This window comes from Kogia breviceps, chromosome 14 (genome assembly GCF_026419965.1).
Source record: "Kogia breviceps isolate mKogBre1 chromosome 14, mKogBre1 haplotype 1, whole genome shotgun sequence".
Taxonomy (NCBI): domain Eukaryota; kingdom Metazoa; phylum Chordata; class Mammalia; order Artiodactyla; family Physeteridae; genus Kogia; species Kogia breviceps.
In genome coordinates, this window is record NC_081323.1 from 22,204,617 (window position 1) to 22,229,989 (window position 25,373).

Genomic DNA, 25,373 nt, shown 5'->3' on the forward strand with positions numbered 1-25,373 from the left:
TGGGTCTGGAGACCTTCTCACCATCTACGTTTCCAGACCAATTCCATCAGACCCAGGCATCTGGAGTCACTGCAAGTGTTCCAGTAACCCCACATCTCACCCCCCACTTCTGTCCTCATTGTGCAGAGATTAATCATCTTATATTCCTGTAGGTTTCCTGCAGAAAGCATTCTTTCCTGGAACATCTTATTTTGTTTTGGCTGCACCGAAAGGCTTGCAGGAGCTTAGTTCCCCCACCTGGGGTCGAACCCGGGTCCAAGGCAGTGGAAGCACCGAGTCCTAACCACTGGACCGCCAGGGAATTCCCTGGAACATTTTATTTATTTATTTAAATTTTATTTTTCTTTATTTATTTTGGCTGCGTTAGGTCTTTGTTGCCACATGCGGGCTTTTCTCTAGTTGTGGTGAGCGGGGGCTACTCTTCGTTGCGCTGTGCGGGCTTCTCATTGTGGGGGCTTCTCGTTGCGGAGCATGGGCTCAGGTGTGCGGGCTTTAGTAGTTGTGGCTCTGGGGTTCAGTAGTTGTGGCTCGCAGGCTCTAGAGCTCAGGCTCAGTGGTTGTGGCACATGGGCTTCATTGCTCCACGGCATGTGGGATCTTCCCGGACCAGGGCTCGAACCCGTGTCCCCTGCATTGGCAGGCGGATTCTTAACCACTGCGCCACCAGGGAAGTCCCTCCTGGAACATTTTAAATGTGGCGTGAAAGCGGAGCTCTGCTTCTCCAGCTTTATGCCCTGATGGTGGAGAGCGGGGGTCTGGGGTGGCAACCCAGACCCCACAGATGAGGCGGCTCCAGAGGGCACACAGACTCCATCTTATTTTGTGCCATGTGCTGAGAGTAATTCTCAGAATAATGTTTTTAAATGTTTAAAACAAAATATAAAGGAAAGCAAGCATATTGAAATATAGTTGTCAAAGTATATTTTTAAATTATGATATAGTAATATGTGTGTTTATTAATTTATAAGGTCTGGAAACAGGTCTGTTAACTACTGTAATTTCAAAGTACAATTACAATATTTTGACATTTCTGCAACAACTGTTATGGGATATGAAAATATCTGTGGTTTCTTTTGGTGCCAAAGCTATAAGTACTGCTGATACAACTGTGGCTTGTCCAGAATAGAAGGAAATGTTAGTTTTTGGTTAGCATTAGTGAAAGTAAAGACGTGATTTTTTTTTTTTCCCTTCCCATCCAAGTTCATGGACTCCCTGCATTCTGGTGCAGATGAAAGAGCCTGAAGTCTGCAGCCCGAGTCCCGCTTGGAGGTGTCTCTGTGTGACCCTGGACACAGCCCACCTCCCCTGTGCTCCTCTGCGGTTCTTTGCCTCTAGAACAGAGATGGTGATTCCTGTCCTGCCTGTCCATGGGGCTTCTGTGAGGACCCGTGAGATGATTCTCATGGAATGTATTTGTAAACTGTGAAGCTCCGTGCTGCCATGCAATGCCACGCTATTATTAGCGGTAGTGTGAGCTCATGTTTGGCCCTCTGGCCCAGCGTGGACCAAAAGACTCTTCCTGGCCAATTCCCTCAGGATTCCTGGGAACCAATCCATTTCGGGGAGCGGGTCTGCCCCTGAGGGGCTGATTCCTGCAGGCTGACCTCATGGGTCATTAGGGGATGTGAGGGAGGATGGACAGAGGTGTACTTGTGGGCAGGGAGTGGGTGGGTGAGCTGAGGTTCGAGAGACCCTGCCCATCCTCCTGAGGTGGCATGGGGGTCTGAGGCCAGCCCTGGAGCAGCCTAGGCTCTCCCTGACTCTTTGCAGCTGACCTGGGGCTGGGATCAGGAGGGCCTGCCCTCTCTGGGCTGTGAGAGAGGCTGGGCAGGGCAGAAGTCATACTCCTTTCATTCATTCATCTACCCACCCATAGACAGTGATGGGTGCCTGCTCCATCCCATGTCCTGTCCTGTGCTGGGGACCAGACACGAGTCAGACCCAGCACCTGCCGTCCCCTCCAGCTCTTGGGGAAGATAGACTTGAAGACGAGCAAATGTGACCTAAAATTGTTAGCACAAGAAGAATGGAGTTCAGAGGGTGGGGTTTGAATCAGACTGGGGGAGGAGGGAATACTCTGGAAGGATGAGAAAGTTAGCAGTTAGCCTGGCAAAGGCTCTCTAGCAGAGGGAATAGCCCAAGCAACCCTGAGAGGAGAACACACAGTTAAGATGCACTGGCCCAGGGTTACAGGGCTTGTTTGGATTCCAACTCCACTGCGCCTTTGCTTGAGTGGCTCTGGGAAACTTCTGAGCCTCAGTTTCCTCATCTGCAAAGTGGGAACATTTTCCCTACCTACCTCACAGAGCTGGTAAGGGGTCTAACTATTGTGCACGTACTGTGCTTGGACTGGGCCTGGTAATTAGTGAGCTTCCCGATAGGTGGTGGCTATTTCTTCGTCGTGGTGTGCCTGGACATGGAGGGCAGAGGCAAGACAGAAGTGGGGAGGAGACCCGGGGTGGGTGGGTGGGGGATGGGAGAGGTGTGTGCTCAGATTCCAGGGTAAGAAGCTTGGACCTAACGCAGAGACCAGTGAGAACTAGTGGAGGAGATAGAAAGCTATCTGCTTTTTTTTTTTCCCAAGTTTTTTCCAATAAACAGGTATTACCTCTATAATCAGAGCAAAATAAACATTGTCTGTAAAGGGAAAGGCTGACTACCGTGGCAGCAGCGTGGGTGCCCGATCTGTCCCCCGTCCTCCCCGCTCCACTCCCCGTTCTCGGTCCAGGTTAAATAATCAGGTTAAGCTTCAAGGGGAGGAGAGGTTACCTTGCAGGAGCGGCCGGAGAGGATGGGTTTGGAGGCCTGGCAGGCTGTGCCTGATCTGATCGCCTTTGCTCAGCTTCTTTTGTCCGGACTTTCTGACCTGGGGGTGGGGGTGGGGGTGGCGGTTTGAGAATGGGAGGCCCCTGGGCTCTGAGGTGGGCACTGCTGGGCAGTGTGGCTTCTTCCTGTCTGCAGTGGGGGATAAAGTCTGGGTTTCCCCACCGACGTTGGGGGGGGGTCTCTGACAACCTTGTGTAGCCACTGGGCTGGCTTAGTTCAGTGGTGTTGGCCCCCTCTCTCCGCATTTCCCTGTGGCTGGGGTGAGAGGCTCAGTGGACCCTGAGCTTTCTTTTTTTTTTTAAGGAGGAAACTTTTTTTTTAAATTAATTAATTAAAAATAAAATTTTGGCTGCGTTTGGTCTTTGGTGCTGCGCACGGGCTCATCTCTAGTTGCGCCGAGCGGAGGCTACTCTTCATGGCGGTGTGCGGGCTTCTCACTGCGGTGGCTTCTCTTGTTGCGGAGCACGGGCTCTAGGCGCGCGGACTTCAGCAGTTGTGGCACACGGGCTTCAGTAGTTGTGGCTTGAGGGCTCTAGAGCACAGACTGGGTAGTTATGGCACGAGGGCTTAGTTGCTCCGTGGCATGTGGGATCTTCCCGGACCAGGGCTTGAACCCATGTCCCCTGCATTGGCAGGTGGATTCTTAGCCATTGCGCCACCAGGGAAGCCCCACTGAGCTGTCTTTGAAGGGAAGCCTGAGCTCCCCACCCACTACCCACCAGCGATTCCCTACCAGCTTCCTCGGTTGGATCAGACAGTCCCTGGATGAAGTCCTGGGAGACTGGGAGGCTCTGTGAGGTCCAAGAACCTCTGGAGGGAAGCAGAGTCCTACCCTCAGCCCCCTCCCCATGTCTCAGCAGCCCCTTTCCCAGCCCCCACCTCAGACCCTAAAAGCTCAGCTTCTGCTGCACACATCTCAGCAGACCCAGCAGTGCGGGCCACAATTCAGCCTTTGTGGACTCACCCTCTCACGTGGATGGTGCCAGGAGGGGCTGACTGCATTCTGCCTGCAGCTGGGACAAGCCCCCGAGGGGCCTGGGCCCCCCTTGGCCACCACGGAGAGATGGAGCTGGCATGAATGCAACATCCTTCATTTGCAGAAATGCACTGTGGTGAAGGGCAGGCCTGGAGAGACAGCTGCTCATGTGAGAAAGGTCATTCATTCATTCACTTCTTCAATAGATGCTTATTGAGACCCTGCTCTGTGCCAGTCTCTGGGCTGAGGACTTGTGTGCTGAGACACGTGACTCTTGCCCATTTAAGGAAAGAGACCGGAAGGAAGGGACTTCCCTGGTGGTGCAATGGTTAAGAATCTGCCTGCCAATGCAGGGGACACGGGTTCGAGCCCTGGTCTGGGAAGATCCCACACGCCATGGAACAACTAAGCCCGTGTGCCACAACTACTGAGCCTGAGCTCTAGAGCCTGTGAGCCACAACTACTTAAGCCTGTGTGCCTAGAGCCCGTGCTCCGAAACAAGAGAAGCCACCGCAGTGTGAAGCCCTTGCACCGCAACGAAGAGTAGCCCCCGCTCTCCACAACTAGAGAAAGCCTGCGTGCAATAGCGAAGACCCAATGCAGCCAAAAAATAAATTAACAACAACAAAAAAAAAAAGACTGGAAGGAAACACACTGCATTAGAGTCACTCGGGAGCCCCCATTTCCAGGGTTTCGGATTCAGTAGTTCTCAGTCAGGGCGTGAGGATTTCTGACAAGTCCCCCTGCAGTGTTGCTAATGCTACTGGTCCAGGGACCACACTTTGAGAACCACTGTGATTCAAGACCAGGTGGAGGAATGATGAGTGGTTTATGTTTTCTGTTTTCAAAACTGTCTTTATGATCATCATTTACTTTTTTAAATAATTTTTTTATGATTAACATTTTTTAAAATTAATTAATTTATTTTTGGCTGCGTTGGGTCTTCATTGCTGCATGCAGGCTTTCTCTAGTTGCAGCGAGCAGGGGCTACTCTGTTGCGGTGCACAGGCTTCACATTTCAGTGGCTTCTCTTGTTGCGGAGCATGGGCTCCAGGTGCGCGGGCTTCAGTAGTTGTGGCACGTGGGCTCAGTAGTTGTGGCACACGGGCTCTAGAGCACAGGCTCAGTAGCTGTGGCGCACAGGCTTAGCTGCTCCGCAGCATGTGGGATCTTCTTAGACCAGGGCTCTAACCCGTGCCCCCTGCATTGGCAGGCAGATTCTTAACCACTGTGCCACCAGGGAAGTCCCGTCGTTTACTTTTATAAACAGAAAAATTAGTTTTTAAAAACAGTATTTATTTATTTGGCTGCATTGGGTCTTAGTTGCGGCATGCGGAATCTTTTTTGTTGCACACGTGGCTCTTCGTTGCGGTACATGGACTTCTCTCTAGTTGTGGCCCTCGGGGTCTAGAGTGCATGGCCTCAGTAGTTGCGGTGTGCGGGCTCTCTAATTGTGGCACACGGGCTTAATTGCCCTGCAGCGTGTGGAATCTTAGTTCCCCAACCAGGGATCGAACCCGCATCCCCTGCATTGGAAGGCGGCTTCTTAACCACTGGACCACCAGGGAAGTCCCGAAAAAATCAGTTATTTGAAAGTTAGAAAAATAAGTGGTCCCCAAAAATGACTCCAGTGCCCTGGCTGTGGTCCTGTGTTGTGGGATGTCACCTCCCGTGATCTAAATGTCATACATCTTTTAATGTAGCCCAGCGTCATTAGCTTGTGCATCCCCTGCACTTCCCTTTGGCTCACCCTGCACTTTGGGTCCGCTCCGACCCCCAAATCCTCCCTGTCAACATGTTCTGTAAATAGTATGGTGAGGATTTGAACGCAGGCCCATCTGGAGGCTGGTTTAGCTTGGATTTAGCCAACTGGCCCACACTTCCTGAGTGCTGTTTCCTTTATGCTTCCTTAATCTTGCCAGCTGAAATGCGTGTGGACCCCTCACTTCCTCATTTCTTTAGCTGGTGTGATCATTGACTGTTTCACTTCCTCCTTCTCTGCTTTGAGTTCTGTCTGCTTGACATGGGGGGGAGGCTGAGTCTGTGTATATATTGGGGTAGAGTTGGGGTTCCTGATGAGGGGACCATTCATCTGCAGCTTGATGCAGGCAGAATCATTCACTATGTGGGGTGCTGCTGAACCCACCCTCCCCCAACTAGGAGCGAGGCTGTGGTGCCAGGTGGGAATCAAACCCTTCAATTGCTGGTGGGAATGGGACAGTATCTGTTGTGGTTGAGAGAAGCAGGTACCCTGTCATCCCCTCTGTCTTCCTTTCCTGTGTTCAGAACCATTTGAGAAATAGTCCCAGGAGTAACTGGGTACAGATGGATATCAAAACCTCCATGGGGCTTCCCTGGTGGCGCAGTGGTTGAGAGTCCGCCTGTCGATTCAGGGGACACGGGTTCGTGCCCCGGTCCGGGAAGATCCCACATGCTGCGGAGCGGCTGGGCCCGTGAGCCATGGCCGCTGAGCCTGCGCGTCCGGAGCCTGTGCTCTGCAATGGGAGAGGCCACAGCAGTGAGAGGCCCACATACCGCAAAAAAAATAAAAAAATAAAAAAAAAATAAATAAAAATCTCCATGAACTTTCATACTAAGAATCAGCCTGAAGGTGCCACTTCCTAACCCTGAATTAAACCAACCCATCCAGTCTCAGGGGTGCTGGGAACCCCAGGCCATTCCCCCGTAGGGAGCCACCCATTTTCTTTGGGGAAAGGGAGGCTCAGAGGGCTGGTGAACCCAGCTCTCCAGATTGTGGTCCCTCTCCAGGGCCTGCACAGTGGTTTGTTGGTTTGTTTGTTTGCTTCTTGGACCCACCCCGCTTTCCCATCAGCACCATTTCTAGGTGCTTTCTGTGAGTCCTCTGGGATGCCTTTGGCAGGTCATTCATCTCCTGTGACTCGGTTTCTCTTTTTAGTGTACAATCTTATTTAATCCGTTCAATCACACTAAGGGCAGATATTATTATTTCCATTTGTGACTCAGCTTTCACATCTGCTGTTAGACATAGTAATCATCCATTTCTTCTCCTGGGTCTCCCCACTCATCCCCCTACACTTTGTGTCTAATGATTGTTTCACGTTGGTATGTCTTTTTGTGATTGTTTACCTAACAAGACATGCCTTCATGCACTTAGTATTTGTGGGGAGCCTGCAGGATGCTGGGCCCTGTGCTGGGTGTGGGGCATACAGCGGGGAGTGAGGAAGACGTGGGGAGGCCCCCCCAGGCACTCACGGTCTCTCTGGGAGACAAACTCATAAATGAAGAATTGCTGATATACCCATGATGACAAAGGGGAAGTGAAGGACATCTGGGAGTTGATGACAGAGCTGGTCAGGAGCTGCCCTGAGGAAGTGAGGTCATCCCCCTCAACCCCCTCCACCTAAAACCCAGACTCAGATTCTTTACTCCACCCTTCAAGGCCCTGGATGGCTGACGCCTGTCAGTTTCCCCAGCCTCCACTTACCCCTGTAGCTACCCTGGCTGCCTTGCTGTATCTTGACACACTGAGCTCTTTCCTGCCTCTGGGCCTTTGCACACACTGCTCCCTGCCTCTCTCTCTGCATGTCTGTTCCTTCTTGCCTCAGCTCAAATGTCCCTTTAAAGGCGGCCTCCCTGACCTTGTCCTCTAACATAGCACCTTCCCCCATTACTCTTTCATATTACCCAGGTGTTTTGGTTCTGTTTTTTTGGTTTTTTGTCTGCACAGCTCTTAACAGTATCTGAGGAGTTTTTTATCTTTCAGTTTACTGTGTCTTGCCAATGAGACTTGGGGCTCCATGCAGACAATACAGAAAGGGCCACGTTTGTCTTGGTTACCACTCTCCTTCCCCACCCCCTGCGCCTGCACAGAGCCTGGTACACAGTTGGTGCTCATAAATGCTTGTTGAATGAGCCTCTTCTGCTTCCCCAGTGTATTACTTTCCTATTGCTGCTATAATAAGTTACTGCGAATTTGACTTAAAACAATCCCAGATTATTATCTTATAATTCTGGAGGTCAGGAGTCTGAGCAAGGTGTTGTCAGGGCTCCATCCCTGTAAAGGCTCTGGGGAGAATCCATTCCCTTTCCTGCGTCTAGAGGCTGCCTGCATTCCCTGGTTCATGGCCCTTTCTCCATCTTCAACATACATCACCCCAACCTCTGCCACATCGCCTTCTCCCGCTCTGAGCCCCTTGCCTCCCTCTTATACGGATGATTGTAATTACACTGGGCCCACCCAGATAATCCAGCAAAATTTCCCAATCTCAAGATCCTTAACTTAATCACATTTGCAAAATCCCTTTGCCACGTAAGGTGACGTATTCACAGATTCTGGGAATTAGGACGTGGGCATCTTGGGGGGCCATTACGCAGTCTGCCACACCCAGGCCCCCCGAGGTGTGCCTAGGACAGCATCGAGTGCACCCTGCACTCAAGTACCCTGGCCACTGCCATAGGGCCCAGCGACCTGACCTCTCCTTCCCTCTGCAGGACGAGATTGAGGAGCTGCGGGCAGAGATGCTGGAGATGCGGGACGTCTATATGGAGGAGGATGTGTATCAGCTGCAGGAGCTGCGGCAGCAGCTGGACCAGGCCAGCAAGACCTGTCGCATCCTGCAGTACCGGCTGCGCAAGGCTGAGCGCCGCAGCCTCCGCGCTGCCCAGACTGGCCAGGTGGACGGCGAGCTCATCCGTGGCCTGGAGCAGGACGTCAAGGTAAGCCCAGGGCCCTCCCAACCCTCACAGGTGCCCTTGCTGGGGGGTAGGACCATGAGCCTGAGTGCCCAGGTCAGCTCCCTCCTCATGTGTCCTTGGGCAAGTTCCATCATCTCTTTGGGCCTCAGCATCCTCATCTGTAAAATGGGGATCCCTAGGAACTGATAGGCCATCTACCACGGTTGTCCCAAAGTGATATCGTAAGATGATACCTACTAACAGCAGCTGCTGTGTGAGTATGAGCCACGCATCTGGTGCTGGGCTCCAAGTTATCTGTGCATAGTTCCATGGAGGTTTCTTTCTTGTGCTGATGGAGAGTAGTGAAGGTCTGGAGTTGAATAAGCCTGGTTTAAATCTTGGCTCCAATATGCCCTAATTTTATGATTTTGAGCAAGTCACCTGTTTCAGTTTCCTCATCTGTAAAACACGTGTAACGGCAGCCCCTGCCTCACAGGGTTCTATGAGGATCAAATGAGATCAGGTAGGTAAGAGGTCACTCACTGTAGGCACTCGAAAAGGTTAGCTAATAGTAATTATTATTATTCTCATTTTCCGGATAAGGAAAGTGAGTCTCAGAGAAAGGAAGTACCTGTCCAAGTTCATGTAACCCTCCGTGTAGCTGGCAAAGTGCAGACTTATCAGCCTCCCATGCTTGCTGCCTGACCTTGCTGATCTTGGCCTCAGAGAGCAGGAAAGGGATGGCCTGGAGGCTGGCAGATGGGGCTTCCAGAAGAGAAGTCTGCCCTGCCTGCCTGTATGAGCCCTGGTCTGGGGGCTGAGAACTCCAGGGGACCTGGCCCGGCACCCTGCTCTCAGAACTCAGCCCAGTTTTATCCAGGGATGTAGGAGCTGGGGGTAGGGGCATGTGGCACAGCCTGGGGGCCTGTGGAGTCTTCCTGCAGGGGCGACCTCTGAGGTCAGGCCTGAGGGGGAAGAAGGAATGTTGAAGGAAGAGGGCCCCTGTAAGGGGAGGTGAAGAGTGAACACCAGATCCACACCGGCCTTTGCGTCTCCCATTGTCTTGCGTGTGCTGTGGGCACATCGATGTTGTAGGTCTGCTGTACAAGTGAGGAAACAGCTCAGAAAGGTTATATCTCCAAGGCCAAAGGGTACCTGTACCTGAGAAGGCAGCTCTTGGGATGAATTGTTATACAAATATTCAAATTCCAGGCACCAGATTGAGAGGGTGTGGGGTGAGGGAGAGCCCTGGAAGCTTAGAGGGAGGAATCCGAGTTTGGGTCCCAGTAGTTGGGGCTTTGGGGCGAAGACACTGAAAAGTCAGCCTTAGATGAGGAAAGGGGTGGAGGAAGGCTGGAGATGGGTGCGGACTAGCTGGCTTGCCTCTGTGGGAGGAGCTGAGAGCAGCTGGTGTGCGTGTGTAGAATGGGGAGGGGGGGAGGCCCTCTGGAGTCTGGGCGGAGGGGAGCGGCCCCTTCTGTTGGGATTTGAACTAGCCAATCAGCAATTGGCTTGGCCCCTTCCCTCCCTCCTCTCCCTGCGCCTGCAGCTGGAGCACTGAGCTCATCCACACCGGCCCGGGCTGGACAGCTTTGGCCGCCTCTCTGTGTCCCAGGTGCTGGGGGTGTTCTGGGGCATTTTTTGGAGGCTTTCAGAATGCTGACTTTCCTGGCATCGCCTGGGAGGGCTTGAGAGACCCAAGTGTGGAGGGAACTGGATGCTGCCTGGGAGGGTATCCCCGGGGGCCCTCTGACTTGCTCTGCCAGCAAGAGTAGACTGGCGTGAGGCCACCTCTTGGAGTCTCAGTTTCCCCTTCTGTTAAAAGGAGGGCTTAGGGCAGCTGAATCTTCAGGGCTTTTGCAGCCCCAGTGGTTTAAGCAGGCAGGTAGATTACTGGTGAGGGTGCCATGAAAGAAACCTCAGGACTCGGCCCTCCCTCTCCCTCACCCTCCACCCCCAGGCTCTCTCACTGTCTGCTGGTTCTCACAGCTGGCAGGACCCACAGAAGCTCAGCAGGAACATTGTTCAGCATGAGGAGGGCAGGGGTGGGGGTGGGGGGGGCGGAGACCTGCTCTACCACTTGCTTGCTGTGTGGCTTTGGGAAAGCTCCTTGACAACCCTGAGCCTCAGTTTCCCCATGTGGAAAATGGAGATGCAACAAGCCTCTACCTGTGGAGATTTTTGTGAGGATAAAATGAAATAGCTCAAGTAAAGAGCGTGCTGAGCACAAAGTCTGGCTCGGGACGCTCCCTCAGCAAATGAGCAAATGTTGCCTGGGGTGTTACTGTTCAGGAGAAGAACTTCAAAGGCACTAGTGGGACAAATGGATGGACCAGGGTGGAGCAGGGGGCCAGAATCTCTACCTCCCTGGGTAGATAAGTATAGCCTGGAGGTTTGTTCACCCTGGGGATTCCCAGGCCCCACCCTCAGGGCTTGGGATCCTGTCGGAGGGTGTCAGGTCCCGGGGAATCAGGGATGAAAATTCCCACCTGAAGGGACTCTTGTGGGAGGCCCGAGGACGCACCAGTAAAACAATTCTGAGAAATAGATGTTGCTGGAGAAAAAGTTCTGGCTTTGGGTTTAATCCCTGGGTGACCTGAGCAGGTTACTTTCTCTCTTTGATCCTCAGTTTCCTCATCTGTACAATGGGGGTGACATTCCCACCCTCCCTGGGTTCCTGGGAGGATTTAGCCACACAGAACCCAGATGCTGCCTGGACAGGGGGTGCTCCTTGGTGAGAGTTCCTATCCCACACCCTGGGGGTTCAGAGTGACAGAGACCCCTTAAAGCCTTAGGCCCAGGAGCCGAGGGGCCGATGAGCGAGGTGACTGTGGCCTGGAGGCTGCTGATTGCATTTGGCAGGAGCCAGGCCCCAGCGCTGTAACAGTGACCTCATGGCTGAGAGCATTTGTTTGTGCTTTGGGGATTTGCCCTGGTTTCCAGAAGCTGCAGCTGCTTCACCTCCTGTAATACCTCAGCCCCCCAACCTTGGGGATAGTTGGAAGGATCATGAGAAGATCAAATGAGACAGGCAGGTGGGGCCCCGTGAGCCCCTGACACAGTGAGCCCACTGTTGCGCTTATTTTTAATACTCTTATTATTGATATTAATATAGTGTGTCTTCAAGCTTCAGGCCAACAGCGGCTCAGATTGAGAGCAAGACTCCAGAGTTGACCCACCTGCTTTCAGATCTTGGTTCTGTAGCTTCCCAGCTGTGTGGCCTTGGGCAAATGACCTTTTCTTTCTGAGCTTCAGAGTGGGCATGATATTCAAAGCACGTTCCCAGGGGTTGAAATGCATGTGGTGGGTGCTCAGGGAGCGACAGCTGATTCTTCCTGATTACCTGTGAGAGCCAGGGGGCCCAGGACCACTGAGGCTCAGAGAGAGAAAGGGAGAGGTGCAGGCAACCAGGCTCCTGCCCACCAGGCAGGCATGCTCTTTGCTCCTGTGGGCCTCCATCAGGGGCACAGGGCTCTGTGGGGATCTGAGATTAAGGGCTCTTTTGTCCACACTGGAATTCTGTAAGCTGCCTGGGGCTAGGCCTTCTTAACAAAGCACCCCTGGGGGCTAGAGAGCAGTTGGAGAAGGGGGTTCCATGGAGAATGGGGCAGAAGGCAACTGGGGACTCACGGAAGGGATGAAATCCATAGAGTCACTCATGAACCCAAGAGGATCCAGGAATCCACATGGATCATGACTTCTTGGTGGGGAGTGGGTCACCTGCCCAGGTCAAGGCCATGGTGGGGATGGAGTGAACCCCAGGTGGAGAGGAGCTGGCCCAGGTGGGAGCATAGTTGGGAGAGGAGCCCCCGCTCCTCCCAGAAGCTGATCCCTCATCCCAGTCAGGGACACAGCCCTCTCTGGACATTTGGGGGTGTGGGCAGTTGGGGGGAGCATCCCCAGACAAGCTAAGGCATGTGCAGCTCCCCATGTTTCAGTCATTCACTCCTTCATTTCCCTCCCTTTTTGCTTGCTGGGGTCTTGGATTTGTTTGTTGATCCAACAAGCATTTATTAGGCACTCAGTGTGTGCCAGACCCTGCGCTGCTACCGGGACGCAGAGATATGAAGGAGCCCCGGCATGGCCTGGGGCCTGGACCTCTGTGCTCCACCACTCCTGCCCCCGGGGTCTAAGCAGATGAATGAACGGATAAATGAATGAATGAATGGAGTATCGATCAGGACAGGGACTCACTGGGTGACCTAATAGCCTAAAACTTGGGACCTGGGACTGAACACCCGGACACTAAACTCAAGAGTGAGGTTGTGGGGTGTTGGGCCAACCTGGATTAAAATCAGTGCACAGAGGTGAAGCAGTAATCTTGACAGTGCATTAAAAATCATACTTTTGAGCACCTGCTATGTTCCAGCCACCAGCCCAAGCGCTATGTCTTTTTTTTTTTTAAATTTTATTTTATTTATTCTTTTTACAGCAAGTTCTTATTAGTTATCCATTTTATACACATCAGTGTATACATGTGAATCCCAATCTCCCAGTTCATCCCACCACTACCCCCACCCCCCACCGCTTTCCCCCCCTTGGTGTCCATACATTTGTTCTCTACATCTGTGTCTCTGTTTCTGCCCTGTAGACCGGTTCATCTGTGCCATTTTTCTAGGTTCCGCATATATGCATTAATATACGATATTTGTTTTTCTCCTTCTGACTTACTTCACTCTGTATGACAGTCTCTTGACCCATCCACGTCTCTACAAATGACCCAATTTCATTCCTTTTTATGGCTGAGTAATATTCCATTGTAATATATGTACCACATCTTCATCCATTCGTCTGTCGATGGGCATTTAGGTTGCTTCCATGACCTGGCTATTGTAAATAGTGCTGCAATGAATATTGGGGTGCATGTGTCTTTTTGAATTATGGTTTTCTCTGGTATATGCCCACTAGTGGAATTCCAAGCACTACGTCTTTTATTCCTCACAGCAGGCCTCGTGACTAGGCTATATCAACCCCCTTTTACTGATGACCAAACCGAGACTTCAAATGGTTAAATAACCTGTCCTGGCTCACACACCTAGTGAGGGCTGGAATCAAGCTTGAATCTAGTTTTCCCACCTGCAGAGTCCTCATTCTGCTAGTGAGGGATTGCTCCCCCCACTTTGTGGATGAGGAGGGTTTGGTGGCCTAGAGAGACTGTGGGAGGAGCCTCGTGGGCCAGCTTCCAGCTGTCCTAGGAGATCTTCAGGGGGCTGAGAGAGTCAGTGGGCAACGGAGGGAGGAGGGGGAGGCAGGGCTCGATTTCCTTTCTGGCTGTTGTTTTTCCTGGCCTGCCTTGCACACTGCCAAGGGGTCCGTGCCGAGTTGGGCCTGGGCCCAGGAAGAAGGCAGAGCCAGGGAGGGCCCTCTTCCCTTCCGGCAGGGAGGAGGTGCCATGGCCATTTCCGAGACTGGCAGGCACGGGGCACTGGGCTGTCTGCCCCACACATACCTCTTGCTGGCAAAGCCCTCATACCCCTCGTGGAGCCTGGGCCACGCTGGGCCTTCAGCCAAAGCCCCTGAGCTCCCTCCAGCTTGGCCCACGCTAGCTCTGTCTGACTCTGAGCAAGTCATTTGCCCTCTGAGCCTCAGTTTCCTTGCCAGTAAAATGGGGGCAGAGTTGGAGTGAAGAGGAATGAATCTGGCACATAGCAGGTATTCAACAAATGCTAGTACTTAGTCCACTTGGGGATGGAGGCTAGTTGTGATTTATCAGCTCAGAAGGGCCTTCCTCATCCCCGGAGAAGAGACTCCCTTTCCTACCTTTCACCCCAGCCAGCAGGGGACAGGACAGAGGGGTCCTCAAGGAAACGGGGTGCTCTTGCAGCAGAGTCCTGGAACCGGGATTGGAGTTTGCAGCTCCATTAGCTCCTTCTGTAGGGATGACTTGGACATCTGCCCAGCCTTTGTCACTGGGGGCATGTTCTGTATCCCAGACAACTGGAAATAGGCCTCAGGGTCTGTGTCACATTGTGACCCTCAGCAAGTCATGCCCCCTCTGGGCTCAGCGCCTCCCAGCAGCAGCCACCACTTACCCAGTGCTCACTGTGCAGGCATTCAGCCAAGCCTTTGTGCAATAGCTGATTCAGTCCTCCTGTCGGCCCATGAGGTTGGTACGGTTATTATTGCACACATTTTGTAGTTAAGGAGAGACCCAGAGTAGGGAAATAATTTGCCTAGGAATGTATGCTGGTCACTGGCAGAGATGGGGTTCAGATGTCTCTGGGGATGCCCATCTTGCTCTGGGTTTCCCCTCTCTTTAAAATGAGCTTCTTGGGGGGTAGTGGTCGTGGGATGAATTGGGAGATAGAGACTGACATATATACACTAATTTGTATAAAGTAGACAACTAATAAGAACCTGCTGTATAAAAAAATAAATAAAATTAAATTAAAAAAAAAAAATGATCTTCTGGTCCTGTCTTAAGCTCTGGTGAGAACTGGGCAAGAGGGTGGACAGGAGAGGCTTTTGGAAGCATCAAAAGGCCCAGATAAAAGTAAAGGCATTGCTAAGAACAGGCACTGCCTCTATAGCTTTCTGGGAGCTGAACTATGATGTGGACATAGGAAACACAGGGTGCCTGGGTTTGGGTTTTTGTTCTACCACTTCCTGGCTGTGTGACCCTTGGTGAGTTACTTGACCTCTCTGTGCCTCAGTTTCCTCTTCTCTAAATGGGAGTTATGAGAGTACCTGCCTACCCTGGGGTTGCTCTGTGGTAGAGGTAGGATGGCCTGCTCATGCCCTGCTCATCACCCACCTTTGCTCAGGTCTCTAAGGACATCTCTGTGCGGCTGCATAAAGAGCTCGAGGCGGTGGAGAAGAAACGGGCGAGGCTGGAGGAGGAGAATGAGGAGCTTCGGCAGCGGCTCATTGAGACCGAGCTGGCCAAGCAGGTGCTGCAGACGGAGCTGGAGCGGCCGAGAGAGGTGAGGGCCCCCTCCACCCCTACAGGGCCAGGCCTAGGCCGGGCAGGCATGTGCCAGCACCATCCAGCCAGTGTCTCTGAACCTCTGTCTCTGCACAGTTATGCCTCCCTGGCAGAGCTGTCTATTCATTCACTGCTCCAGCACACATTCCCTAAGCACCTACTGTGTTCACTGTGTGCTGGATACTAAGGACACAGGGGTGCGTGAGAGACACCTGGTTCCTGTCCTCGAGGAGCCCACAGGCTAACGAAGGAGACAGTCAGCCATCAAAGGACCACAGCTGGGAGAGGATTGCCTGAGAAAACATGCAACAGTGCTGAGCAGGGGACCCAGCCCTCTGTGCCTCAGTTTCCTCATCTATAAAATGGGATAGTAATGCTTCGAATCATTGGAAGGATTAAGTGGTATAGATTTTGTGGACATGCTTTATGGACATGCCTGGCACTGCCACTCGGTATAAAGTCACTGCCGGGTCTGGGCCTCTGGCTGGTGTCTCAACACATTTTCAGGACACAGATGCTTTTTCTTTTTTTAAATGTATTTATTTAATTTATTTATTTTTGGCTACATTGGGTCTTCGTTGCTGCGCTCGGGCTTTCTCTAGTAGCGGCGAGTGGGGGCTACTCTTCATGGCGGTGCGTGGGCTTCTCATTGTGCTGGCTCCGCGTGCACGGGCTTCAGTAGTTGTGGCTCGCAGGCTCTAGAGCGCAAGCTCAGCAGTTGTGGCACATGGGCTTAGTTGCTCCGCGGCATGTGGGATCTTCCCGGACCGGGGCTCAAACCCTTGCCCCCTGCATTGGCAGGCAGATTCTTAACCGTTGCGCCAGCAGGGAAGCCCCAGATGCTTCTTGAGCGCGACCCCAGGCACCAGCTTCGCTGTCTTTGGTCATGAGAGTCCCTCCATCTGGCATCCCATTCTTCCTTCTGCTGTGTGTTAGGTGTACAGCATGTTAAGCACCATGCTAGACACGGTCCATGATTTTCAGAAAGGCTCGGTGAGGTTGTGATTGTACCAGTTTTATGGATGAAAACACAGCCCTGAGGGAGAGAGCGATGTCCTCCAGGTCACATAGGACCCAGTGGGCTGTGCAGATTGGAAACCATCAGCCCAGGTGATGCCTAAGGGCTGGAATCCTCTAGAATCCGGGGGTCTGTGTCCCAGGCGGCCCGGGTGCCTTCTGCCCCCAGAGGCACAGCTGGGCCTCAGCTGTCTGGCTGCTCATGAGGCATGCTAGGATCGAACGTTGTTCTGGGGCACAGTTTTCACCTTCCCAAGGTCAGGCGTGCCAGCATTCCAGGACAGACACCACAGCCCTGAGGCCATAACAATCCTCTGCTGCCCTCCCGGCTGGGTGTGTTGGTGTGACGTGCCAAAGGCTTCTCCGTGTGGAGATGGGAGGTGTTTGCTACTCAGGGCTGCCCAGGGCTGCGTGGGAGGCCCCCTCCCCCAGGCAGCCTCCTGCCCTCCATGGCCTGGCCAATAACAGGGGACCATCTTCACACATGTCATTGCTGCCACCCTTGATAGTGAAAAGGAGAGACAGTTTCAGAATGTGCCTCGATGTCAGCCTGTTCCCATTGTAAAGGAGAGGGAACAGAGGTCCAGAGAGGGAGAGCCTGCCTGAGTTCACCCAGCCTTTCCTTGGCTGAGATGGGGCTGAGACCCTGGAGCCACCTCCCCTAAGTTTCAGTTTCTTCATCTGTGGCATCAGGATAATAACAGTACCCAGTTTATGAGGTTGTTCATGATCATTCATAAGATTGGGTAACCATAGAACACTGTGAATTAGTTAAAAAGACTAAGGTAATATAGCAGTTCCTGAGAAAATTAAACAGAATTTCCAGATAAGCCAATTCCACTTCTGGGTATATACCAAAATTGAAAGCAGGGACACGAACAGACATTTGTACCCTCATGTTCATAGCAGCATTAGTCACGGTAGCCAGAAGGTGTAAGCAACCCAAATGTCCATCAATGAACAAACAAAAATGTAGTATATACTTACAGTGTATCTATAATCTTAAGAAGGAATGTGATTCTGAAACAGGCTACAGCGTGGGTGAACCTCGAGGACACTGTGCTCAATAAAATAAGCCAGACACAACAGGACAAGTATTATATGATTCCACTCAGATGAGATACTGAGAGTAGTCAAATTCATAGAGACAGAAAGTAGGTTAGAGGTTACCAGAGCCTGGAGGGAGGAGGGTATAGGGAGATATTGTTTAATAGGTACAGCATTTCAGTTTGGGATGATGACAAAGTTCTGGAGGTGAATGGTGATGATGCCACTGGATTGTACACTTGAAAATGGCTTAAAATAGCAGATCTTATGTATATTTTACTGCCATGAAAAAGGAAAAAATGGTTAAAATAGTAAATTTTTTTTTTTTTTTTTTTTTTTTGCGGTATGCGGGCCTCTCACTGTTGTGGCCTCTCCCGTTGCGGGGCACAGGCTCCGGACGCACAAGCTCAGCGGCCATGGCTCACGGGCCCAGCCGCTCCACGGCATATGGGATCCTCCCGGACCAGGGCACGAACCCGCGTCCCCTGCATCGGCAGGCGGACTCTCAACCACTGCGCCACCAGGGAAGCCCTAAAATAGTAAATTTTATATTAGGTGTACTTTCCCACGATTTAAAAAAAAGGCAGATCCATATGCAATGATGTGGAAAGATCTCTAAGGTACGTTGTTAAGCAGGAACGGAAACGTATAGAACCATACATATTGTGCAATCCCACTAATTATTTTGGAAAGCCATACAGAACGAACTGATTTTGAAGCATGTGTCTATATGTGCAAATGCATAGCCTGGAGGAAAGTCTGGAGGAAAACCCACTGAACTGAGGCATTAGAAATGGTGGGAGTAGGGTAGGCAATGGCTTTTGCTTTTTATTCTATGACTGCTGTATTTAGGGTTTTTTTTTTTTTTTTTTGAGGGGGTGGTTATTATTAGTGAAATTTTAAATAAAGTCAAGCATGTAAAGAGCCCTTTTTGGTGCCTGGCACACAGTTGGTGCTCAGGAAACACTGGTTCACTTCCTCTTGCAGGCGATGTCAGTGAGGCTGGCCTAGCCCTCCCTGATGTACCCCTCAATGTCTTAGGATCTGCGGAAGGAGGCGTGGCCCTGTGTTTATTTGCTGATTGCCCCCTCTCCTCCCTCTCCTTCCTGATATGGTTTCTATGGAGACGAGGGTCCCTTAGCAATTCTTCTCCCAGAGCTGTTCCAGTCCCATCATCGAGATCTGCCTTTTCCATCCTGACAGGTTGCTGTGGCGATGCTGTCACCCGGCTGGGAACAGGAGCCCCTGGCCTGAGCTGATGTGGTTGCTATGGAGATGGCTCTTCGCTAGAGAGAAGGGAGGGTGGCCTGCCCCAGCTGTGTTCTGCAGTGGCACCGTTGCCAGCTGGGCTGCAGCTCAAAAATCGTAACACGAGCCACCGCCACCCCCAATCCAGTATCATTCCCCGTCTTTGTATTTTAGGCAGAAAGCCAATATCAGTGTTGATGGGATTTATTATAACATAGCTGCTGTGTCTGAGTGCTTGCTCTGTACCAGGCACTGCACTAAGCATTTTATGTGTGTCTTCATGTTGTGTAGCCAGCAGCCTCCCAAGGTACATAGTGATTTTGTCCCCATTTTATTTTATTTTGTTTATTTATTTTTTTGGTCACGTCACACAGCTTGCGGGACCAGGGCTTGAACCCAGGCCCTCGGCAGTGAAAGCGTGGACTTGCTGTATATAGATGGGACAGGGGAAAGACAAGGATGGGATCCTAACCCAGGACTCTCCATCTCCCAAAGCCACACTAACTCTTATGGCGATGCCCGTGCCCTCCTTGCCCCATCCAGGGGCCTTCCTAGAACCCGGCTGTGTTTCGGAACCTCTGAAGAGGCCACTCACTCCAACTAGTACTTCCTTCTCTGGCCCAGGCTTCTTGGCCTGATTCCCACTCTCATGGGGTAGGAAGGGCACTCACCATAGTATCAGTTCACCTGGGTTCAAATCTCGGTTCTGGGCTTCCCTGGTGGCGCAGTGGTTGAGAGTCCGTCTGCCGATGCAGGGGACACGGGTTTGTGCCCCGGTCCGGGAAGATCCCACATGCTGCAGAGCGGCTGGGCCCGTGAGCCATGGCCGTTGAGCCTGCGCGTCCGGAGCCTGTGCTCCGCAAAGGGAGAGGCCACGACAGTGAGAGGCCCGTGTACCACTAAAAAAAAAAAAAAAAACAAACAAAAAAACAAACCTCGGTTCTGCTGGCATCGTCCTCTGATGCAGCCTAGCCGTGGCCTGTGTGCGGCAGGGCAAACTCAAACTTGGAGTCACACAGGCCTGAGTTTGAATCCTGGCTTCGCCACTTACTTGCAAATAACTGTAGCATTGGGCAAATCATGTAACTGTTCCAGTGCTGTTTGTTCATTTATAAAACGGGAATATGGGGACTTCCCTGGTGGTCTGTGGGTAAGACCCCACGCTCCCAATGCAAGGGACCCAGGCTCGATCCCTGGTCGGGGAACTGGATCCCGCATGCATACTGCAACTAAGAGTCCGCATGCTACGACTAAAGATCCCTTGTGCCGCAACTAAGACCCAGCACAGCCAAAACAAGTAAATAATAAATTTTTTTTAAATGGGAACGTGAATCCCTACATCTCAGAGGTGTTTGTGAGAATTCATCAAGACAAGCAGGTAAAATGCTTAGTGGAGAATAAGAGCTCGGTAAATACCGGTTATCTGTGTCATCACCCTCACAACCTCTACAATGGCTGTGGGCCTGGAGAAGCATTTACCTTAGTTCAGTAAATATCTTTCTGCTTCCTCTGGCAAGGAGCTCTCCATATCAAACTGCCAGTTGCCCATGGAAGGAGCAGTTAGGTAGCAAATCAACGCCTGCACTTGGCAGCGTCTGCCCCTGTACTTTGATTTGGGGTCCATGTCAAACCACTCTGCTTCCTCCACCCAAATGGTCTCCCTCAGCCCGGAGCCACACCGCCTCTCTAGCTGCTTCAGCCACTTTGGAGGAAGAATGCCTCAGTCTTTGAGATGCACCCCTACCCCAGGCTCCCCCATGGAGTAAATTTGGTACACACAGCACAGTCTGTTTTCAGTGAGACCTTTTCAAACATGCCCTCTAAATTGGATGAAAATCTACCCAACTGTTTTGGCAGAAGGCTCATTTTATTCCTTGAAGGTTGGTCTTTGTTTCCTGGCAGCATGGAAGCATGGAAGGTGTTAGAAGACAGGGGGCCTCTCCAGAGCTGTGCTCAGGCAGCCTCTCTGTGTGGGCTGGAGGGGCGGAGGTACCCTCTTCTAATCTCCTGGAGAAGAGCAAGGGAGGGCAGAGCTCCTGCTCCTACTAGGAGCCTTTAGACCAAGGATGCTTAGAGGCACCGCCCTGGCTGCTCAAAAGCAGCCTTGTGAGTTGCTGGTGGGTGGGGAAGCCCCTGCTGCGTGCCAGGCCAAGGACTGTGCCCTCGGGGTCCTACACTTGTGACTGGCATTCTTGTTGGCGCCCGGGTGCTGTCCTGCCCTACCCCAGCCCGCCCACCTGAGGCCCAGGGCCAGAATATCTGCCCCTGGGGGCTCGACAGAGGGGCTGTGACGGGCCTTGGCTCCCTAGAGGGGCACCGCAGTCCCCCAGGCCGCCTGGCTAGCTGCTGCCCTGCAGAGAGGAGGAAGGTCTTTGTGCTCTGTGAGCCTGCCTTGTTTTCCCTCCAGAGCCGCAGAGCAGTGTGGGAGCCCAAATGGCTTAGATGAGGTTGGGGGCAGGGACAGGGGCAGTTCCATCCAGAAAAGGCTGGAACCACTTTGGTCCTGAAAAGGTTTGCTGTTTCAGCCCCTTTTCTCTGCCCACTGCCCTCCCTTTCTGGTGGGCACTCAGAACTCATCCTCTGAAAATGTGTTGGAATGGTGTTCATGACTTTTCTTGGGGAAGCACTTTTTTTTTTTTTTTTTTGGGTGGTACACGGGCCTCTCACTGTTGTGGCCTCTCCCGTTGCGGAGCACAGGCTCCGGACGTGCAGACTCAGCGGCCATGGCTCACGGGGCTGGCCGCTCCGCGGCATGTGGGCTCTTCCCAGACCAGGGCACGAACCCGTGTCCCCTGCATCAGCAGGCGGATTCTCAACCACTGCGCCACCAGGGAAGCCCAAGGGGAAGTACATTTTAAAAACATTTTACTATAACTTTCTCTTCCCACCCAACAGGTAATAATATGCGTAGTAGAGAAAGACTAGGAAATACAAGTAAGCCATAAGGAGAAGTTTCACCTGTAATCCGATATTCAGAGGGAATTCCTCCGAGTAATTACCAAATTACTATTTGGGTGGGAGTACTTCCCAATATGTTGTACTTCCAATACGTTTTTCTATGTATGCGCACACACATATTGAAATGTATATATGCATTTTTTTTACTAAAAAAGTAATATAAGCTCAGTGAAGCAAAAATTTCATTACAAAAACATATAAATGCATGCCTAGCATACCTCTAAGGGTGGACACATCAGACTCTGGTTGCATTGGTTGCCCTGGGCAAGAGAGCTGGTCAGAGGGTTCACTGTATCCCTTTCTGGGTTTTTTGAAGTTTGAAGTATGTGAGTGTGTTCTCCAAAATGTAAGAAATAATAATAATGATACATAAAATAAAAGAAGAAAGGCTCCCCTAACCACTTCCCTCAATTCGAGGCCTGACTCAGCCTAACCTGTGATTTGGTTTGGTTTGTGTCTTTTCAGGCCTTTCTCTGTGCTTATATGAGGTATATTCCTCTATGTATTTTTTTTCATAAAGATGGGATTATGTTACATGCACAGTTTCTGTAACATACAGAATAATATAGCATGAACACAGACTGTCTTCTTAAATGCTGGATGTTTTGGGGTTTTCTTCTGCTTAAGGTGCTTATTATAAAAGTCAAAGATCACAGAGTCAAGTAAACATAGGAAGGAAAGTCTAAAAGAACACCATCTATTTCAGTATTTTAAACACAGAGCCAGAGATCTAGAAGGAGCTCCAGCTGACCCTCAGCTGTGGTCACCCTCAGGAGGAGAAGGGATGGGGGTGTAAACGGGGGCTTCTGCTTTGTCAGAACAGTACAGATTTACAGTGAGAATGTGTCTTTATATATTAATTATTTAAAATATTGTATGATTTTTTTAAAACTTTAAAGAGAAAACACTGGAGGACTATGTCTTCCCTCCTGAAAAATTGTGGGGGAAGAAAAGTGCAAAGTGCAAGTTCGCTGTACTCTCATCGTTATCAGCCTGGTGCATATTCTTTAGACCATATTCCCCCACCATGCACGTGTACATACGTGTATACACACACACACACACACACAAACACGTCTTATTTTTATAAAAATGGTAACATGTTCTAGCTTTTTTTTTTAATAACAGCTTTATTGAGATATAATTCACATACCATATAGTTTGCTTTTTAAAGGATACAGTTCAGTGGTTTTTAGAATATTCAGAGTTGTACAGCCGTCACCACTCTCTAATTCCAGAACATTTTCATCGCCCTAGAAAGAAACCCCAAGTCACTCCCCATTCCCTCTTCCTCTTCCTCCCTGGCAACCACTAATCTACTTTCTGCCTTTGTGGATTTGCCTCTTCTCAACACTTCATGTAAATGGATTCATATGCTATGTGGCTTTTTGTGACAGGCTTCTTTCACTCAGCATGATGTTTTCAAGCATGGTGTAGCATCGAGCAAGGCTTGATTCTTTTCCGTGGCTAATATTGCCTTGTGTGGCTATGCCACGTTTTGTTCATCCATTCATCAGTTGGTGGACATTAGGGTTGCAGGTTTGGTTTTGCAGTTTCCTTCTTTTCCCTTACCAGGCTGTCTCAGAGATTTTACCATGTCAGTGAATCTCACTCTCCCTCTGTCCTTTTTAATGGCTTTAGGCATTATGTTATCTCACTCCTTTATATGTGATGGCTGGGACCTCTCAGTGCCTCTGGAGACCCCTGGTTCCCCTTACTGTCACCCCACTTCCCTCCTCCAGAAAGTCTACAGTGGTCACCTAATCCGTGGCTCAGTTTTGTATTGGTAGATGATGAAATGGAGTTTGAGAGAGAGGAAGGGGTTCACCCAGGATCATAAACTCAGTGTTGATGGGGTCCCAGCTGAGTTCACAGCTCCTCCCATCAGCTTGTGATGGGCGGGCCCAGATCTGCAAGCCTGACCACCTGACTCCCGGGCCCCCACCTCACCACTCCAGGAGGGGTCTCTGGGCATCCCCTTCCCAGGCCCCTTTTGTAGGAGGGGGTCTTTGAGGAAGGACTTGTTTTGTGGCCCTCACCCCCGCCTTCCCTACTCTTTCCTCCTTGCCTTGGAAAGATCCCCCATTCAGTCCTTCTCAAATACTGGCTCCCTGCTCTTGGCACCCAGCGTCTGAAATATCAGCCTCTGCCTTCTTGCCTCATTTGCATTTCAAAAGGTCTCTTTAGGAATTGATTCGGCTCTAAGATGAACTTAAGAGCCTGTCAGGGGTTCATCTCCCTGGCTCTGTGGTTCCAAGCTTAGCTGCACATTAGAATCACCTTGGAAGCTATTTAAAAATACTGATGCCTGGGACCTACCCAGACCAATGATGTGAGACTCTCTAGGGTTGGGACCTTGGGCATCTTTTTTTTTCTTTTTAAGTTTCCCTAGGTAATTCTGATGTGCACCCAGGTTGAGAACCACTGTGCTGGCTCCACTCTGTCCCTTGTCCAAGAAGGCACATTTTCTCCTTCCAGGTCTTTGGAGCTAGAACAAGAGCTCTGTCAAGAAATGGTCCCAGGGACTTCCCTGGCAGTCCAGTGGTTAAGACTTCACCTTCCAATGCAGGAGGTGCCGGTTCGATGCCTGGTCCGGGAGCTAAGATCCCACATGCCTCATGGCCAAAAAACCAAAACATAAAACAGAAGCAATATTGTAACAAATTCAATAAAGACTTAATTAAAAAAAAAAAAAAAGAACCGGTTCCAGGTCCGCTCTGGTTTTGCTGTGGGACCTCTCTCTAGCCTTCAGTAAACTGGGGGCTTGGATTAGATCAGTGGTTCTCATCTTCAGCGACTGGGTGTGAGAGGTGGGGGACCAGGAGCCCATGTATTCAGACTACCTGGGAGCATGCTCGAAAATTACCTGCCTGACTTGAAAAGTCAAATGTAACCCAAGGGTGATTTTATATGCCACTAACATGAATCACCCCTCTCATGGGAAGAAGTGTTCAGTGGACTCGTGCATCTAACTGAGTGACTTTTTTAAACGTTGAGAAAGTTCAGAAATGATTTTTATAACAATTCCTCAAATTCCCCTCCATTGGGCTTGTGCCATTTTGCGTTCTTGCCAGTGAAATACGAGTGATCCTGTTTCTCCATAGTTCCATCAGTAGAATGTGTTGTCAGGTGTTTGGATTTTTGCCAATCTGATAGGTGAGAAATTCTATCTCAGTATAGTTTTAATTCACGTTTCTCTACCATAAATAGGGTTGAGCATCTTCCTATGGTTGGAGCCATCTATCTTTTTTTTGCATGTGAACTGGTTTTCTTATCTCTAGCCCATTTTTCTATAGGTTTGTTAGACTTTTTCCTCTATTTTGTGAATCTCTTTACATATTTAAGATATTAACCCTTTGTCAGTGTAATACATTGCAAATATTTTTTCCCAGTTAATCATTTCTATTTTTACTTTTCTTAGGGTATTTTTTTCCCATGTAGAATTTGCTTATCTAATCAAATGTATCGATTTCTTCCCCTATTGCTTCTGTAGTTTTGAATCATGATGATTATTACAGGCTTATTTTGCTTTAATCTGCATGAAAACCTACCATTTAAATTGTAAAAAATGATCAGTTCCTCATCATTTCTAAGCCTCTTATATAGTTATGATCTGTTTTACCATATTCATTTTGTTTATTAGTATCCATGCTGAATTAAAGTCCTCACTAGAAGTCAGTTCCATGAGCTCAGGATTCCCCCTGAGATGGAGATTTGCAT

The 25,373-nt window shown here is 50.6% G+C and overlaps 1 protein-coding gene across 4 annotated transcripts in view; it reads left to right on the forward strand.

The window, feature by feature from the left end:
• MTCL2 (microtubule crosslinking factor 2) overlaps positions 1-25,373 on the forward strand; it is a 72,635-nt gene that overhangs the window by 12,876 nt on the left and 34,386 nt on the right. For all 4 annotated transcript variants that reach the window (XM_059037957.2, XM_059037959.2, XM_067011990.1 and 1 more), the window contains exons 2-3: positions 8,276-8,500; positions 15,223-15,381. In XM_059037957.2, coding sequence (XP_058893940.1) covers positions 8,276-8,500; positions 15,223-15,381 — 384 coding nt within the window. The remainder of the gene's footprint in view (positions 1-8,275; positions 8,501-15,222; positions 15,382-25,373) is intronic.